The sequence below is a fragment of the Aotus nancymaae genome, unplaced genomic scaffold (genome assembly GCF_030222135.1).
Source record: "Aotus nancymaae isolate 86718 unplaced genomic scaffold, 86718_ANA_hifiasm-v0.15.2.pri h1tg000014l, whole genome shotgun sequence".
Classification (NCBI taxonomy): domain Eukaryota; kingdom Metazoa; phylum Chordata; class Mammalia; order Primates; family Aotidae; genus Aotus; species Aotus nancymaae.
In genome coordinates, this window is record NW_026988425.1 from 88,070,874 (window position 1) to 88,089,901 (window position 19,028).

The window sequence follows — 19,028 nt, forward strand, 5'->3', positions numbered from 1 at the left end:
CCCTACTCTTGTTCATTTTCATTCCTAAAAGGGCTCATTTTCAGCTTCTCTGACCCTCGGGCATCTTTCTCCAGGCCTCTTGTTTCAGTTTCCTGCTTGCCCACCAATAACCTCATTAGAGTTACACCGCACAGATGGTTCACCTGCTGCTGACAACAGAGAGAACTCAGGGGCAATTTTAATAGTACAGATGTTATTTCTCTTCTCAGAGAAACTACCTCAGAGAGCCCCAGAGTGATAGGGCTATAACCCCAGAAACCTCCACAAGGGAGGGGCTCTCTGCACTCACTGTGCACCAGCCTCTGGCCTCCAGGAAGATGGAGGACGCTGGGAGGGCAGTCACGGTTCCTCCCCAGCTCAGACTTTCCCATGTGAAATCCCCAGGTCAGTTTGAGGTCCGCTGGCCACTAAAATGGTATCTGTCTATTTGGAAACTTTCCTCAGAACTAATTAGCAACAAGAGAAGACCACAGATAAGAATCTCAAATACCAAAACACCACTGAGGAGACACTAACCTGACATGCTAGGCCTCAGGGGGAAATCGTGTCTGGCCTTCATCTCCCCAGAAATGCATGCTAAAGGCAAACCAGTCACTGAAGGAACAAGTTCAGCAACAAGAGAGCAAGACCCTGAATAGCTTTTGCTAATGAAAAGTGATTTGGATAAACACATTCAGTGAGTGCTAAAGGCCATCTTACCTCAGGGCCTGTCTACCACTCTCTTTCTGGAGTTCTCCTCTCATCAGCAAATAGCTTCAGCCATCTCTTGGGAAGCTGAACCCACTCCCTCACTGCCCCACGTCCCCTTATTATGAATTCTCACAGCTAACTTTTATTTTGGAGCATTTACCACAACTGGAATCAAGTTGTGTCATTTGCCTTTGTCTTGTTCAATGGTGTCTTCCCACCACCTAGCACAAAGCCTACACAAATATTTGTGGAACAAATGCACAGATGCTATGACCGAGGAACTTGCAAATATATATAACAGGGTTTCACGTAGGAATTGCTGACAGCTTTGGTTGAAGTCACAAGACAAGCTGTGCCATCTACATCCACCACTTCCACACTAGTACGTCAGATTCTGAACCATATATTCTGGGACTCACAGAGGGGGGTAGTAAAAATAGCCAGCTTTTCTTCCCTTCGCTTCTGGCTCGTCACTGGTGTAAAGGATGGAGGTAGAAAAGTCAGCTCGTGTTAGAAATCAGAGGGTTTCTATAGAGGGTGACAGTGAGCTTCCCTCTTGCCAAAGGTTAAAGAGAACAGCTTCATAAAGACCACTTAGAAAAACGAATCTGTGACTCCTCAAGCTTGAGGGACACACAGGGCTGGCATGTGACTCATGCCTGAAAATAAAGGTCTAGCAGAGTCGAGGATGCATTTGGAAGTCACCACACTCATGGAAACCAAGCCAAAAGTGCTGATTGGTCTATGACTGGGGTGGGAGTGTGGGTGAGCGACCAGATGGGATACCTCTAGTTGGCATGTTAGTGTGATCATTTTAAAATGGGCAGTAAGCTACTAGCTTCTTGCCTGAAGTGACGGTGGTATGCTATTGGAGGCAGACGCTGAGGGGTGCTGCAATGGCTGGCTATAGGAGAGGCCAGAGGAGTCCGAGGCACCCAGGGTGGGCTCTGACAGTGCCCAAAGGAAACCAAGGCCAACGACTTGAAGTGTGTCATCCAATCAGCCCTCTAATGCTCCTTATCTCTCCTCCCTACCTTCTGGTCCTTTCATTCTGGGAAATGCTGGGTGGTGGGAGGAGTGGGGAGAATGGGAAAAAGCACTTGGCTTCCAGCCTAAAGCAGGCCCAAGCTGGACAAGGGGAGAATATTCAATTCTAAGTGGATTTCAGAATTGTGGCTGATACATGACTGGACTTGCAAGTTAACCGAAATGAGGGCCTTGCTAAAAGTGAATACAGGACTTACTTAAAAGTAGTTGTCTCTAAGGAATTCTGGGACCTGCCAGAAAGTTCATCTCTGAAGGCAAACAGTCCCCAAAAAGTAGGTTTGTAGGGACACACGTGACAATTGCTGTTGCTTTATCATTGCCCTATCCAGTCCCTCATGGTCAATGTGACAGTATTGATTTCATCTTCACAGGCATTATTCTACTTTACCAGGGATGAAAGAAAGAGATCTAGGGATTTAGGCAAATTGCTCTGGGTCAAAGGTAGGTGAATATCACAACTGGAACTCAGGCCCAGGGTGGAGGACTCCATGTTCCATTCTTTCCTCCAATACCATAAAGCATTTTCTATCTGACTTCCACAATTTTTCATGTACGGCTTTTAGGTCCCTATTTCTGACCTGGCTTTGTCACCATCTATACGTCAAATCATTTTTAACCAAAGACAAGGGAAAAATGGTAAGATGTGCATGTTAACAGAAGAGGGGAGCTGGGGTAGTTCACTCAGGAGAGGAGGGAATGATGAGAAGGGAGGAGCAGGTGGGGATGTGAGTTAAGGAAGGGAGGAGCAGATGATAATTGGCTACCACAGTCATAAAGATTTGTCAACAGGGGCAGAGAGAGAGAGGAGAGAAGGAGGAGGGTGGAGAAAAAGGTGGCTTTGCTGAAGGTCCCTAGTGTCTCCTTACAGTTGTTCTCAGCTGCAGAGTTCTGAAGCTCAGGTGGCCACGAGACCCCTAGAGACCCTCTTGGCACTCCATTGACAAGGCTGATTTAAATTAACTCTATTCTTGGGAGGAGAAGGAAAATCTTACAGGTGTAAGAAAAAGTGATTTTCACGGCAGCCTTTTATCCAAAGCATCTTACCTATAATGAACAGCCCCTCTAGTAACTAGGTGGCAAGAAGCACTTAGCCTTCCAGACAAAAAGCATCTTTTAAAAACTGTCCTCTATAAAGACAACTTGAAAAGAGAATAGAGAGAGTATTCAAAGTTAAGCTCAAGTTTAGAACAAATGCATCAGCACCGTGTCTAAGTTACTGGTAGCCAAGATGCCAAGAGAAGCTAATGTGGTACTCGAAAAAATTCACAGAAAAAAATGTATTTCACAGAGAAATCAGATTTTTCACAGAGCAATCAATAGCAGAGCCTTTAAAATATTCTGGGCTGTGTCCGTTTACCAGGGGCGCTCAATCACTCTTATGCAAATATCTAAATTAACCTAATAGGGTTGTTCCGTTCTAGCTGGCTGCTTTGCTACGAATATTGCTACAAAGCTTTCCACCTCTGAATAAAAGATGGAAAGAAATAAAGTATCCAATAAAAATACATACAGAAAACATACAAGGTGCCAGACACCTCGCTACATATGTGTCAGCCCAGCAACCTCCAAGGCAGGTACTATCCTGTTCATGATGGGAAACTGAGGATCTGGGGCTTTATAAACATGCCCACAGCCTGTGGCTTGTGAGTGGCGCAGCAGGACTCTAAGTCAGGCTGACTGGCTCGACTCCCTGCTCTGAACCCATGCCCGCTGCTTGTGCTGTGGCACAGCTTCCCTGGTACTTTACCACTCCTTGTCTTCATATCCTTTTCCGGTGGTTGCTGGGCTGTCTTCAGCACCACCTAGGAAGAGCGTGTACGCTCCTGGGGTCTTATCCTGCTCTCCCGTGTGCTGTCACTTAGACGTCTTCATTTCACCATCTACAACGTGAAGGTTTGGGACACCTGTAAATGGAGAACTAGCCCAGCCCATCAACAGCATTGGGCTTTGCTAGCTCTCCAGTTACAGGCATCCCAAAGTACTTTGATTATCCTCAAAAGGTCTACCACTTGGAGGATTACACAAATGCTAGGCATAAAATAAATGTCAGTAAAAACACATGGCAAACGGACTCGCAAAGTCAAGTCAGTGTATTAGTCCATTTGTGTTGCTATAAAGTTATACCTGAGGCTGGGTAATTTATAAAGACGAGGTTTATTTGGCTCATTTTCTGCAGGCTGTACAATAAGCATGGTGCCAACACCTACTTCTGGGAAGGGCTTCAGGGAGTTTTTACTTATGGTGGAAGACAAAGGGGGAGCAGGTATGTCACATGGCGAGAGAGAGGAGATGCCAGATTAACAAGCAGATATGCCATGAACTTACTATGGGAGGGGCACCAAGCCATTCGTGTGGGATCTGTCTCCATAACCCAAACACCTCCCACCAGGCCCCACCTCCAACATTGGGAATCACATTTCAACATGAGATTTGGAGAGGACAAATATTGAAACTCTATCAGTTAGTTTGTCATGGGTGCCAGTCTGCCATCATTAACTGATTCTTAGTCATGACTTTGGGAAGATAAAGTGGCAAGAACACAAACTTGAATGACAGAGCAGATTCTTGCAGTAATCCAAATCCCTGGGCCACATGAATTTTAAATATGACTGATAGAAATAGTCTGCTTCATTCGTTCTTTTAATAAATTGTTATTGAGCACCTTTTATATGGCAGGCACTAGCCTAGAGGCTGGGGACACCCTGGTGAACAGAGCAGTTTCTTCTCCTACGAAACTTAATAATGCAATTAGTATCCAGTTATAATTATGATAAATGCCACAAAGGAGAAGTATAGAATGAAAGACAGTATATACCCAGAAGAGCCTGGGTAATGCAGGGGGTGGGGGTGGGGGCGGGGCCAGGGGTGGGTTAGGGAAGACTTCCTGAAGGAAGTGATGCCTAAGCGGAGAGCTTAAGGATATGGAGGACTTAGCTAAGTGAGGAAGGGGTAGAGGGTGGTGGTGGTGGTACAGTCTACTTAGCACAGCAGGCCTTTGGGGTAGGAAGAGCAAGAAGTATTGGAGAGCCTGAAGGAGGTGTGTGTGACCAATGTGTGGAGAGTGGGAGGAACAGGCAACCAGACTGGTAAGGTAGATCATGCTATCCATGTACTCCACAATGAGATTCCGTAAGCCTATTTGGAATGAATGAAGTCTGGAAGGGCAGTCAGCATACTTCTAGAAGCCCCAGCTGTAGAACTGCAACATGCTGGCCAATTATGTGGACTCATCTGTAGGAAGCACTCTTCTACATTCATAGTCCTAGACGTGAAGTTCTTATTGTCCATCTACAAATGTTCACATGGTACCAACTATCTAATTACAGTAAGAAAAACCAGTCAGGCTGGCCAGTTGAAGGAGGCAGGCAGGAGTTGAAATGACACATCTCCACTATTGCACCTGGCAGAATCATCTGATCCCTAACTTGAGAATTAAGCAATCATAAGAGCCTACTGCCACTACCACTGTCAGCTTCCTGTCCCAGTCTCAGAAAGATAAAACCAGTAGAGCAGGTATGTGTACACCCAGCATTCAAGAAAACAAACCCCAAACACCTCACCTTGAAACCTCTAGTTTCTGCCTTTTCCCCCTTGCAATCAGTCAAAATGAATTCATTCTCACAAGGAAAATAATGTTTCAACAAACACTCCTTCTTGCATTCAGCAGATAATCTGTAGTTTAAAGAATGATTTTTTTTTTTTTCATAGAACTCCCAAGTGCTTTTACGAACAACAGTGAAACCCCTTTCATGCCTCAGTAAGAAAGCATATTTTCATTTTACAGCTGAGGACAGGAGCCTGTTGAAGATCCAGTGGGATAAGGGACTGGGGAGGGCACCTGACAGTCGCGATGTTGGGAACCTCACTGATCCTTGAGGCTTCTCGTAAACATGACCAGAGACACCACCCACATTACTCCCTCTGAGTTTTTAATACCAATGTTTGATTGAGGCTTTCTTCCCTTCCTCCTACATTATTCCTTCAGAAGATTTTTAGAAATTGGAGGTTAAGGATTCAGCTGGGAGAATGCCCTTATGTCTTCTCGGACTGGTAAGCTGGAGTCTGTTCCTGAGATAGATAGCCTTTTGGTATGAAGAGAAAATGATATGATTACAAGACTGTACCCTTCCCTCCTACCTCCACTGCCCACTTTCAAATATCCCATTGTTAACTGTACACTTTTGAAAGTAAAGTGAATACAGGAATCAACCTTTTCTCTAAGAGTGTATTAGCCTCCCTTCAAATGTATTCTGTGATTTCTGACAAATCAACTCCCCCAAAATAATCCACTGAAAATCATTCTGATCCCCACATTCTAGCCTTTGGAACCAAAAGGGCTTATCTAGCCTGTGTGGTATCACTGGAATTATCACTTTGAAAAGATTAGTCTTATCCTATATAAACATATGAGGGCTAGGATGGAGAAGTGGTTAGGAACACAAATGCTGCGGTCTGACTTCCCAAGCTCTGCCATGTACTTACTGCGTGACAGGCAAGTTTCTTAACTTCTTTATGCCTTAGTTTACCCACCCGTAAAATGGAGATAAAAGGTGGTGAGAAATGGGATAATGTAGCAAAAATATGTAACAAAGAGGAAACCCTCAATAAATGGTAACTATGATTATTGTTCCCCTAGTAGAAATTGCCCCTTGGAGGGCGTGTCCTATACTTATAAACAGGCAGATCCCTGGAGCAGATTCTCTGTTCCCACTTCCTAGGGCCCCAATAAGTAATATCTCTGTGAACACTCTGTCATGGGTTTTTTTTTTTTTAAGACACAGAGGCTTAAAATGAGACAAAGGAAAAACAAGTACCAGAATTGCAAAGTTAACATTTTTATTGAACTGAAATTGGTGTAGAACAGGGGCCACCACAGCTGCTGAGCTCAGTAACAACTGAAAAGCCCCTGTGACATTTTACCTTCGAGAGTCCTAACACAGTTTGAGTGGAACAGCTGAGAAACAGCATATAGATAATTTAACACCTCAAAATAGTTTGAAATGAGCCTCACAGCCTTGTTCAATCTTCAGGCTACAAATAACATTGATAGCATCTTCTGTGGCCTTTAGTTAGTAGTGCCAGTTAATATCCTTTCCCAAAACATTCCTCTCAAAGTGCTGGCTATAATTTTTTCCCCATTCAGTACACATAAGAAAAGGATTTAGTAACACTTGGGCAAGTAACAAACTGTAGAACTTTAAAAGTAGTAAAGGCATATACCAAGCATATGTGACTCCACACATTGTCAGAAAGGCAGTGGACTGGCTAAAGAGTTTCTGCCAAGTTTCAGAAGCAAAGAATGCACTAATGAAAAGGGTAAGGCATCCAAGCAGAGTGTCTGAACTGATGGACCATTTTTGTGTAAAACTAATTTCAACATCTTCCAATATGCAAGCAGGCATTTGTTTTACATAATAAGGTTAAACACTTTATAAGGGAAAAGAAAACTCCTATAAAGCTTATAAGATCAATCAGAGAAAAAAATTAATACTGAATTTTTATAATCAATGCATGGAGCAATGATATAAACTGACCATAACAATTTTGTGAGAACAAGTATAAAACATCCATTACGACTTAAAGAGTTCAAAGTTAACCCCTCTAAAGTATTCAAAGGGGAATAAATAATCAACAAGATAGGAAATGCAATGCATATATTTTTCAAAAAACCCACATCTAATTAATGTTCTCTTGGTTGGTTTTAAACCAATTGTTCATTCAATCTGGAGTTGATTTAAGGATGTTGGTAAAAATCTTCAAAAGTCCTTCAAATCATTTGAGATGAAATGTGATGGAAAAAACTATACAACTCATTCTCTAATCTTTAATCTTGATATTTTTTACACTAACTACCCTTCCAAAAAAGAAAAACAAAAAACAAACAAAAAACAAACTGAGATAAATTCTTCCACCAGAGTAACTGACATTAAGTGGCCACTATTCCTGTAGCAATCATTTGTAAGAATCCAAAAGTCTTGCAGTAGGGTATGAAAAATGATTATAAATATTTTAATAGGCTCATGCCCCATCTTCAAAAGGGATAAAACTTGGATAATAGCAGATTCAGAGATTTACAACTTTCAAATTTACAACTAACAGACAGACACTTTTTTGCAAGGATCTGTCCAACACATACAACTAACATCTAAATTAAGGCTTTTACTGGTATGTGATCAGGTCTAAGGGTATGCAAGGCTGGATTTCCATTTAGCATGTCCAGCTTTCATTGTTACCCAACTTGTAAACCAGAAGATGTGCTGATGGGTAGGAGCTCCAATGGCTAACCATTCACCAACTGGAAGGCTTGTTTGTAAACAGGTTCTGAAATAAGAGTTGGCAGTGAAACAAGTGAGGAGGTGCCTCAAATCACGCAAAGGGGAAAAGTGATTTGCACCTGCTGACATGATGGACATTAAAAAAAAAGAGAAGAAAAAAAGCCAATAGTTGACCTTCAGTTCAAGATTTCAAGATTTAGAGACCTAAAAGTTTAGAGCTACATCCAAGCCAATAGTTCTCATACTTTAGCTTGCAAAACGTCACCTATAGGAAACCTGTGAAAATGCAGATACTTGGGCCCTATACCTAGAAACTCTAACTCAGGTGATGCAAGTGGTCCAAGCACCTTTTGCTTTTGAGAAACCTTGCTCATAGCAAATAGCAGCACACAGTCTTTGATTAAAAGGCCAAGATGTCCAAGAAATAACACCAATGACTTCATTACCTACAGACAAATCCTTCAGGAGACTCTATCATAATAATATGATGCCTGAATTTATCCCCAATTAAGTTTCCCTTTCCTTTTTCAATTAAAAAGTTTGAAATAAATTAAAGTTTAATAATGATTGTACCAATTCTGAGGTAAAAGAAGAGCACCAGGGATCTCAATGCTAAAAGAAATAGAATTCCCTAGGAGGTCCATGCTACGTAGAAACAAAATTTCTGCAGTATTGTTATAGAGTTGTAGTGCAAAAGGGTCTTGTTTCAGTCTTTGTATAGTCTGTATACATCTGTATACATTTAGTATATTATCTAATCTTTCCAGTTAATGTTTTAGAAGAACTCCAAAGAGAAAAGTTAATCTATACGCTCTCTCACACTTTCTAGATAACCAACATTTTTCTGGTTTACAGTGATACACAACAAAGTTATTTATTTATTTTTCTGGATGCTGGAGACAAACATCTTTATTAAAGACACTACCAAAATTTTGGCAAACATTTCAAAACAGATTTGTAAACATAATGCTTCCCTTTTCAACTGGCAGCACTTTGAAAAGACAATACAATAAGACAATACAACTTGAATCAACATTAGTTCAAAATCCTTATATTTTTGACCACATAACTTATGTTCCCACATGATAAAACAAGTGACAGTTTAAATCAACGTCAACAGATAAACTCCATGAAATGAAAGTTTGTGCTGTTTGATGAATCACAGTATGTTATGGTTAAATATATCCACTCTTTTTTATATTCCTGGCACCAGGATGAAAAAAAAAATCTTTAAATATACATCTTATGTAGGTAATAGCTTCTTTGCATATCTCTCTTCAAAAAATACTTTATAGCAGTATATAAATAGGTTACCTACACATTTAATTTTATAATTTGCCCCAAAACTATAGATCTGTTTCATTTTTATGACATATCAATTTTTGCCCAACAATATTAAAGCTGACAAACTCGTTGAAATGGAAATGCTTTTGTCTTCCACAAAAGAAGTAGCAATTTGATAGGAAAAAAAACAAAACAAAACCCTACAGTAACACTCGTCAGTTGTTTAACCTGAGCGTTTGGCCTACTTAGAGTAGCAGCTTTTTTTCCTTCATGCACGCTCACATCCACACCACCTCTGCACACATACAGATCGAGCACACACTTCCAGATGCTGGTAGGCCACAATATGCTTCCCATTGCTCTAATCAAGTGGGAAGCAGTGTAGCTAATGATTAACCACACTATGTACACAACTAGCAAACACCTTAAGGCAACCATTGCAATGGGGGGTTAACTTGCAGGGCAGATTTAATGTTCTAGATCAAGTCACCTGTATATACATATGTGTATGTGAATCCACACAGACACCTTTCTATTTTTTTAACCCTCCAAGACAATGTTTATTTTTTAAATTTTGTGCAAATTTCTAAATATTCTACCATTTAAGGCAAAGAGTTTGCATTAAGAAAGGTCAAAAATAGGCTTATGTTTATCCAAAAGCATTTCACCTTGCACATTACTGTTGTTTTTTTAAAACACATACAACTTTTAAGTGTGGACACTGGATCTCCAATATCTAAAAAATCATTTCTAAAACACAAGTTTTTGAGGAGAAAAAGCTGATTTGAAATATAGACAGTGGATCCCCAATACCTAAAAAATTATTTCTATTAACAAACACAAGTCTTGGGGGCGAGACGGGGGAGGACCAGATAGAGCAGCTTCGAAATGCAGGGAAGCAAAGTAAAATGGAAAAGAAAAAGTAACTCAAGTTTACTAATACTGAAACTTTCAACAGCCAAAGTTTCACCTTTTTAGAATCTAGAGCAACTCATTTGGAACTTTAAATAAATAAGCTTAAGTTTATTCACATCTTCTGGTCCAAGCAGAGTTCTAGTGCCATGACTCTGCTTGCTGTTGGTCAAATTCACCTATTAGCCTTTTGATGTGAGCCAGCTTGTTATGAAGATATTCACACCTGTATTTTTCTTCATGGTAATTGGGGCTAGACTGCAGATGAAACAAAGAAACCAGTGAGGAATGAGGTTGCAGAATTTGCAACATTTTTCAACCACAGGTTAAAAAATTAACAGTGATGATACCTACCTGCTTTATCTTCTGATATTCTTGTAAGACTTCTTCATGAACATTCTACAAAATTAAATATTAGAAATTAGAAGAGAACAACTTATTTTGTGTGTGGCAATACAAATAGCTAACATGCATTCAGCAAGGGTATAGGAAATATTGACTGTGGGAATGTAACTTGAAACAATCTTTATGAAAGGCAGTGTGGCAACAGCTATCAAAATAGAAAATGCAAAATTGACTCAGCAATTCTACTTATCCTATGGATATACTTGCCCCTGAGTGAATGACGCATATACAAGATTATTCACTGCAGCGCTGTTTGTAAAGCAGAAGACAGTAAACAAAATTGAAATGTTCATCAATCTATACAATGGATACTAAGAGGCCATTAAAACATGGGGAAGTACTTTATGTACCAATATAAAAAAGTTCTCCAAGATGCATTATATTGTTTAGTGAAAAAAAGCAAAGTGCAGAACACTATGGACAGCTTGATACCATTTGTTTAAAAGGGAAAACAGAACAGTATTATATTCTAAAAATTTCATTACTTGTAAGATGCTCATTTCTCCCCATTTTAATGGAACCAGTACAAACAATAATGTATCATAATTAAGTTATTAGGACATAAAACAATGGTACATCTTAGAAATGAAGAAAACTTACATTCAATTAAATATGGTGTATATGTTGAATTTACTATGTACATACATTTTATACCATGTGTACATACATGCACATACCACACACATAAACACACTTCCAAAAGAATACACTGGAAACCAGAACAGTGACTGTCCATGGGGGTTGATGGGGGGTGGTCAGGTTCCTGGAGGGATAATAGCTAGCCTAATGTATGTACCAAGTACCAGGCATGGATCCAGGCACTTTACTAGTGCTTACTTATGTTTATTCCTCACAACTCAATGATTATCCCATTTTATGGATAGGGAATTCATAGGCAAAGAAGCATTAAGTAACTTGCCCAAGGCCACACAAATATTAACCGCTCCTAACCAAGTAATCCTTGGAACTACATTCTAGTTTCAGTGTAATCATATACACTGATAAATGACTATGCAGAAAAAAAAAAAAAAAACCCAAACCACCACATCACCAACCTCTTGTACCTCTAAACACCGATTCTTCTGGCACAGTATCTTATAACTCTCACCAGCTTGCTGAAAAAGATTAAGGCCCACTAATAGAAGACATAATAAATTTCTAGGACACAAATGCTCTCAGGCTGTATTCCCGTTGTGGGAAAACTTATCCATTGTCTCATGTAAGTTCCAGCCTGGACAGTGGTAGTGGGCTGGGACAGAGGCGCCACTATACCATCTGTCTGTGAAGTGTGTCAAAGTAACCTAGCCCACAAGGGAGGGAATACGCATTTCTATCAATCCCTTTGCTAAGAACTACAAAAAATAATCAGGAGACAGGTCAGGCATCTCCTGCTCTTCGTCAGCTGTAGTAATATTACCACTTCAGGTAGGAAAGTGAAAACAAAGTAAGACGGGTTAACAAAGATCACTCTGTAGTGAGAAGGACCAAACTTCTTTACTTAAGCCCCAAGTCTCTGTGTATGAAGCCTTCTTTATTTCCTATGTCTATATCTTTCCTATTCTATGTCAGATTGAGGTTTAAAAAAAAACAACTTGAAACAGCACTGTTTTGGGATAGCACCAGACCTATGAGCTGTAGTCTAAGTTGGCAGTGTAATTAATCAAATATTTAACTGAGTCTCAAGATCCAACTTTTTCTCCTATTTAGTTGTGTTTGGTATTTTTCTCAATATGTGATATGTTATAGTGGCACAAGTTTTTTTCCACTGGTAGAAATACAGGTTTACTATGATAATTTATTTTCAAGAACTATTTCAAATATTTAGTTTCCTAAAGCAGCAGAGAAACTGATCTGTAAAAGTACTTACTCTAAAGGCCACTGTGATGGCTGAGGTTGAGCAGGGCAGGGAAAGAAAAAAGGTAAAATACTATAGTCAGTCCATCTAGGAACAAATCCATTTACCTGATACTCTTTTGAGCCTGGAGAAAGGCGCTTTCGTTGTGCATCTAGTTTGATAAATCTTCTAGCTACTGTCTCCATCCTGGCATGCAAAGCTCTGTACTCATCATACTCTGCATTGAAGTCATCCTTATAATTCTGGCGTTGCTCATAGGAGACGATAGCGATATATTTTCTAATAAGATAAAAGGAAAAAAGATAAATGGAGAGTAGCTACACAATAAACATGAATATACAAGTCTGAGATTTAAACCAAATATTTAGAGATTATATCCATGCATGTGTCACTAATGTTTAATGCCACTCTGCCACTGGTTGGCTGCCAGATCACTCCTCGAAACATCTTCCAGGTAAAATAATTACACAGGAGAGTCTGAGAGCTTCAATGAAACAGAGTAAATGTGGCAAAGACATGGTGGCAATGGAACTAAAATGCAACTAAGTAAAAAGAAAACAATATTTACATAGATCTAGTTTCCTGAACCTTCCTCTTTCCAAGATAATTCACTACCACACTAATGGTAGATGCTAACCCATCTGTTACAAGTCACAGAGAGACAGAAGGACTCAATGGGTAATGTGAGACCAGGAGAATGTCACGCAGTCACTGAGTGCTGAAAGTCAAAGCTCTCTCTGGACCTACTGCTTTATGAGAGGCAGTCTGTTGCTTGGCCTTTCAGACATGCCACCAGCAGAAATCTTCAACAAGGTACCTCAGGCTTGCTTCCTCTATCCCTTTCCTCATATTTCTGACCAGGCAAATATATAAAATACAGAAGGGAAATTACCAATCATTTTGTAAAATGAGAGTTGGACCAAAAAGGCATGTTTCTCTAGTTCTTTTCAAACACTTAAGTGTCATACTCTGTTGAACAGAACCCAGTGTTGTATTATTCGTCTAATTTAGTTTCTTAATAAAATGACATAAATCTGTGTTTTACTTTGGGATGTGAATTGCTCTTACCTGGTAAGAGAAGACCATTTTCCTAGAGCACTCATTTATTCAGTAACAAGTAAATTTAAACAGCATTTTATTATTAAACTTAGTATTAAGTTTTTTTTTTTGTTTGTTTTTTGAGACCGAGTCTAGCTTCTGTTGCCCAGGCTGGAGGGCAGTGGCGTGATCTCAGCTCACTGCAACCTCCACCTCCTGGGCTCAACAACTTTTCGTGCCTCAGCCTCCCGAGTAGCTGACGTTATAGGGGTGCACCACCATGCCCAGCTAATTTTTGTATTTTTAGTAGAGACAGGATTTCATCATGTTGCCTAGGCTGGTCTTATCATGTTGCCCTGCCTTGCCCTCCCAAAGTGCTGAGATTACAGGTATGAGCCACTGCATCTGGCCTATTAGAGTATTCCTTATTTGTAGATCTAGGAACTGGGATCACATAAGGATCTGGCCTGGTTCTTTGGACTCTGTGTTTCTGTCATTAACGCAAAATTCCCTTGACTGTCTGAAATAAAAATGGAGATTTCAAAGCAATTTCAGACAGGTGGCAGGAGCTTCAGGATGCCTCCTAAAGGTACACATATATTCTTCACTGCCACAAAATCTTGGAGTTCAGTCCTCTCCAAATGGTCTTATATAAGCTCATCAGTTTATTTAAATTGCTAATATCACAGATGCCTAGCAGGAAATGTGAGAAAAGTGATGCAGTGAGCAAACTTAGTGTCCTCATTAATATTTTTATTCATGCTGAGTTAGACAGTGCAGAGGTTTAATTTTCTAAGAGTAATTGAGACAGTGATAGTCTGCTGATGTAAACCTGCCCTCCTGGTGTCTTAGCTGTAAAAGAAACACTGCCAGCCAAGCAGTGAAGCAGCCCTTCCTGGGCATGGGCTGTCCTGACTACACACCAGAGGGAGCCCCGGAATAAAAAGAGGTCCCTAGGGATAAGCATATATAAGCAACGTAGTTAAACTGATATTGAAACTCAGACTTAATTTGTTATATATTTATTGTGCTTCCTCAAAATCACACCTTCAGTATTTTATTTAATAATTTCCTTAGGGAATATACCAAACTGGTCAACAATTGTGTTGCTCCAAAAGCAATGGCAACAAAAACCAAAACAGACAAATGGGATCTAACTAAACTTAAGAGTTTCTGCACAGCAAAAGAAACAGTCATCAGAGTGAGCCAGCAACCAACAGAATGGGAAAAAATTTTTGCAATCTACCCATCTGACAAAGGGCTAATATCCAGAATCTACAAAGAACTAAAGCAGATTTATAAGAAAAAAACAAACAAACCCATTCAAAAGTAGGCGAAAGATATGAACAGACACTTTTCAAGGGAAGACATTTATGAGGCCAACAAACATACGAAGAAATGCAAATCATCACTGGTCATTAGAGAAATGCAAATCAAAACCACATTGAGATACCATCTCATGCCAGTTGGAATGGTGATAATTACAAACTCTGGAGACAACAGATGCTGGAGAGGATGTGGAGAAATAGAAACACTTTTACACTGTTGGTGGGAGTGTAAATTAGTTCAACCATTGTGGAAGACAGTGTGGTGATTCCTCAAATATCTAGAAATAGAAATTCCATTTGACCCAGCAACCCCATTACTGGGTATATACCCAAAGGATTATAAATCATTCTATTATAAAGACACATGCACATGTATGCTCACTGTGGCACTGTTTACAATAGCAAAGACTTGGAACCAACCCAAATGCCCATCAATGATACACCGGGCAAAGAAAATGTGGCACATATACACCATGGAATACTATGCAGCCATAAAAAAGGATGAGTTCATGTCCTTTGTAGGGACATGGATGAATCTGGAAACCATCATTTTCAGGAAACAGACACAAGAACAGAAAACAAAACACTGCATGTTCTCACTCATAGGTGGGTGTTGAACAATGAGAACACATGGGCACAGGGAGGGGAACATCATACACTGGGATCTGTTGAGGGGTAAGGGGCTAGAGGAGGGACATTCGGAGGGGTAGGGAGGGATAACATTGAGAGAAATGTCTGATATAGGTGACAGGGGGATGGAGGTAGCAAACCACCATGGCATGTGTGTACTATGCAACAATCCTGCAAGATCTGCACATATACCCCAGAACTTAAAGTACAATAAAAAAAAATTAATAAACACTTGAGGAAGAAAAAAAAAACAATTGTGTTGCTATGATAGAAGAGATTATTTGGTTACACTGGCATTTTAAGGAAACGCATTTCCCTGTAAAGTTGGCTCTTTATGCAGTGATGGAAAAAATTTTAATCAGTTTTGATAGCTTAACAACTACAAGCAAAAGTATTCTTACTGCATAAAAATTAGAAATATTTTGGTTAAGTATGAATTATTCACAGGTTGATCATTTAGGTTTTATAGGATGTCCCTTCAGTTTTCTTATGAGGCAACTTAAGTTCTGTATTTTTGGTAATTTTTCTGAAAATCCATGCTTTCTCACCATTTTTAGAAAATTTGCTGTATTTATATAAGACTAGTTTTGGGTTAATATGAATTGCCTTTATTTAAATAAATTAAGCAAACAGTCACATAGCACTAGAAACATGAAGACAGACAGAATTGCACTAAGATGGATCCAGGAACCATCCTTAGATAAGTAATCTGAAAAAACCTTTTAAATATGGAATTAAGGCCGGTGTGGTAGCTCATGCCTGTAATCCCAGCACTTTGTGAGGCTGTGGCAGGTGGATTACCTGAGGTCAGGAGTTCAAGACTAGCCTGGCCAACATGGTGAAACCCTGTCTCTACTAAAAATACAAAAAATTAGCCAGGAATGGTGGTGGGTGTTTGTAATCACAGCTACTTGGGAGGCTCCACTTGAACCCTGAAGTCGGAGGTTGCAGTGAGCTGAGGTTGCACCATTGCACTCCAGCCTAGGCAACAAGAGCAAAACTCTATCTGGTGATGGTGGGGGGCGGGGGGGAAAGGAGGGAGGTGATTAACTAATGAACCTGGCAAAACAACAATAGCCTTGAATCCATGGGGAAAAGTTTAGCATTATTTTTTAGTTCTCCCACATGATTTTGTCATATATAATAAGTAGATGTCACTATTATAAAAAATAATTCAAAATCCATCAAAAAGGACGAGCATTGCATTGGCAGCTATTACTCAAGGGGCTGACATTTAAAAGTTCTAAGGAGAAGTGGTTTGCAATTAAAGAGGTGAACCCCCTCAGCAGCAGAGCCAGAGGCTGTCCTGGAAGCCTGGCTGCAGACAAGTGACCCTTCCTGGGCCAACTAAGTGGTAGGTGATAGCTGCCTTTCAAGACTCTCCTACAGAACTCTAAAACCATACACTACCTCAGATGAGAGGGTACTCAGCAAGGTTTCTCGAGTTCCTGTTAGTTAAGAGATGATAACCAGCATTATGGTTTCATACTATATCATTCCCCAATAAGTATAGCTTTCACACTACTGTTAAGCAGGAGTAACACGTTTTAAAGCTAAAATGATCTCTACTCTGGAAATGAAAAGGGCTAAACAGCATAGTTTAACACTGTCCATCATGAGATGCTTTTAATAGAAAAAAATGTTCAGACAGCCTAGATTCAATTTTCCCTTCTACATTCTAGCTATTTTGCACATTTGTTCATTTTCAAAGCTAGCCAAAGTCATATTTGTTTGCTCTTTCCCTCTCCATTTTTCCAGGCTCTTGCAACTTAATTATTTCTTCTTACAGAAGCCTTTTATTCTGTAAAAAAGCTAGAATTATGTGTTCAAGTTATAATTTCTGTGATAACCAGTTACAAAAATGTCCCCAGCTCAGCATTTAGCAACTTGTTGTCATAACAAGAAAAATATAACCATTACTAAATTGAAATGATCAGAGTTTACTATTCTCTCCTCTAAAAATTAATTTGAGGAAAGAACTTTACTTAAATAAAAATCTATCTTTACACTTTATATTATTATGTACAGAGGTTCAAGCACTTTGTCAGTAATAAACCATCCCTTTGGGGGGCCCAAGTGAATAACTGTGCATTGACAGACTGTCAGCTTTGAAGAGTCAGATCCCTAAAATCTTCCACAATCAAATGCTTAGCCTGGCCCTGGAACAAAGAACAGGCTTCTCTATACTTAAAGGCCAACGAACACAGCTCAGAGCGGGGGGAGGCACAACCTGCTCATGCAGACAAGGGTAGATTTGGGACAAGCAGGCTTAATGGCAGCTTTTCAATTGCAGGGGTGGCTCCAGGACTCTATTTCTAGAACTTCTTACTTTTCTGATTTGCAAATTATGGGAAAAGAATTTGCAAACTTTCTAAAATTAAACTGCTCTCTCCATTGGCAGACATATGAACTTACATCAAATAATCTGGGAGTTCAATTGCTGAAGATTCCATGGAGGCAGTGCAATCCTCTTTAACTCCTACAAAGAAAAAAAACCAAAAAAACAAAATCAGAGCATTCATCAACCAGGAAGGTTATCAAATGCCTGTAATTCTAAAATAGATTAGAAACATCTGGAACACTTTTCCTCAAATTCTATTCTTCCATCTCAATAAGCAACAGTGAGCTAGGAATACAATTGAACATGAACAATAGAGGCCCTATGACCAGCGCCAGCAGAACCGACGCCAGGCATTTAAAGCACCGTGGCTACTGCAGTGTCTGCACAATAAAGAAATTCCATCTTAACCCAAGGTCAATCTTCTATTCTTTCAACAACAGTTGTGGCATCTGCCCAGCAATTCAAGGATTGTGGTGGCAGATGCAGCCAGACAATGGGAGATACAAATTTTACATCAACATCTACTTTTCATGGGATTCAAACAAGGCGGATGAGACAATAGAGTCAGGTAGCAGACTGCTTTGGTCACTGTATTTATATTGCCTCTCTTTTTTGTATGCAGACAGTGAAACTGGGTGGAAGTTTTCCCATTGGTTTAAAGTAATTTAAAATAAGGTATTATTGAATGTCAGTTTATATTCCTGTAATCTATAGAACTCATAACACTAAGCAGATTTTTTTTTAAGGACAAAAGAAGTGCTAAACATTGTGGCTACACAGTGCAGGTATGTAAATCCTTCAGTATTCCATTTGCTTAAATGCACCATGTCCAGTGGATATGTTTAGATATTTTATTTTGGTAATTTTTTATCATTCAGAATAGGGTTAAACTGATAACTCAAACCCTAATCATACCCACTGGCAAAACATATAAAATGAAAGTGCATATTAGATAATTTCTTGGTTTAATATTTTAAAGAACAAAGTACCCTAAGCAAATATTATACATAGATTCTGAGTGCATGCTGCTCACCTATAAATATATTTGATTCATGCTTGGGTAAAAGAACACGCTTTTACGATAGCCTGAGTCTTAAAGAGAAAGGCATTGAGTGCAAGTCACCTGGCTTCCCTTCTGCTACAGATACCAGATAAGTCCCAAAACATGCAGATGTGGGTCTGGAGTTTTCCTAAATTTGTGATTATGCAACTGGTTCTGAAAG

At 39.7% G+C, this 19,028-nt stretch overlaps 1 protein-coding gene across 1 annotated transcript in view; it reads right to left on the reverse strand.

Annotated features, from left to right (window-relative positions):
- Positions 1 to 6,556: 6,556 nt before the first annotated feature.
- ELL2 (elongation factor for RNA polymerase II 2) overlaps positions 6,557 to 19,028 on the reverse strand; it is a 76,795-nt gene continuing 64,323 nt past the window's right edge. The window contains exons 9-12 of the mRNA XM_012477575.2: positions 17,880 to 17,943; positions 12,576 to 12,747; positions 10,563 to 10,607; positions 6,557 to 10,466 (exon numbers count right to left, since the gene is read on the reverse strand). Coding sequence (XP_012332998.1) covers positions 10,350 to 10,466; positions 10,563 to 10,607; positions 12,576 to 12,747; positions 17,880 to 17,943 — 398 coding nt within the window. The 3' untranslated portion in view covers positions 6,557 to 10,349. The remainder of the gene's footprint in view (positions 10,467 to 10,562; positions 10,608 to 12,575; positions 12,748 to 17,879; positions 17,944 to 19,028) is intronic.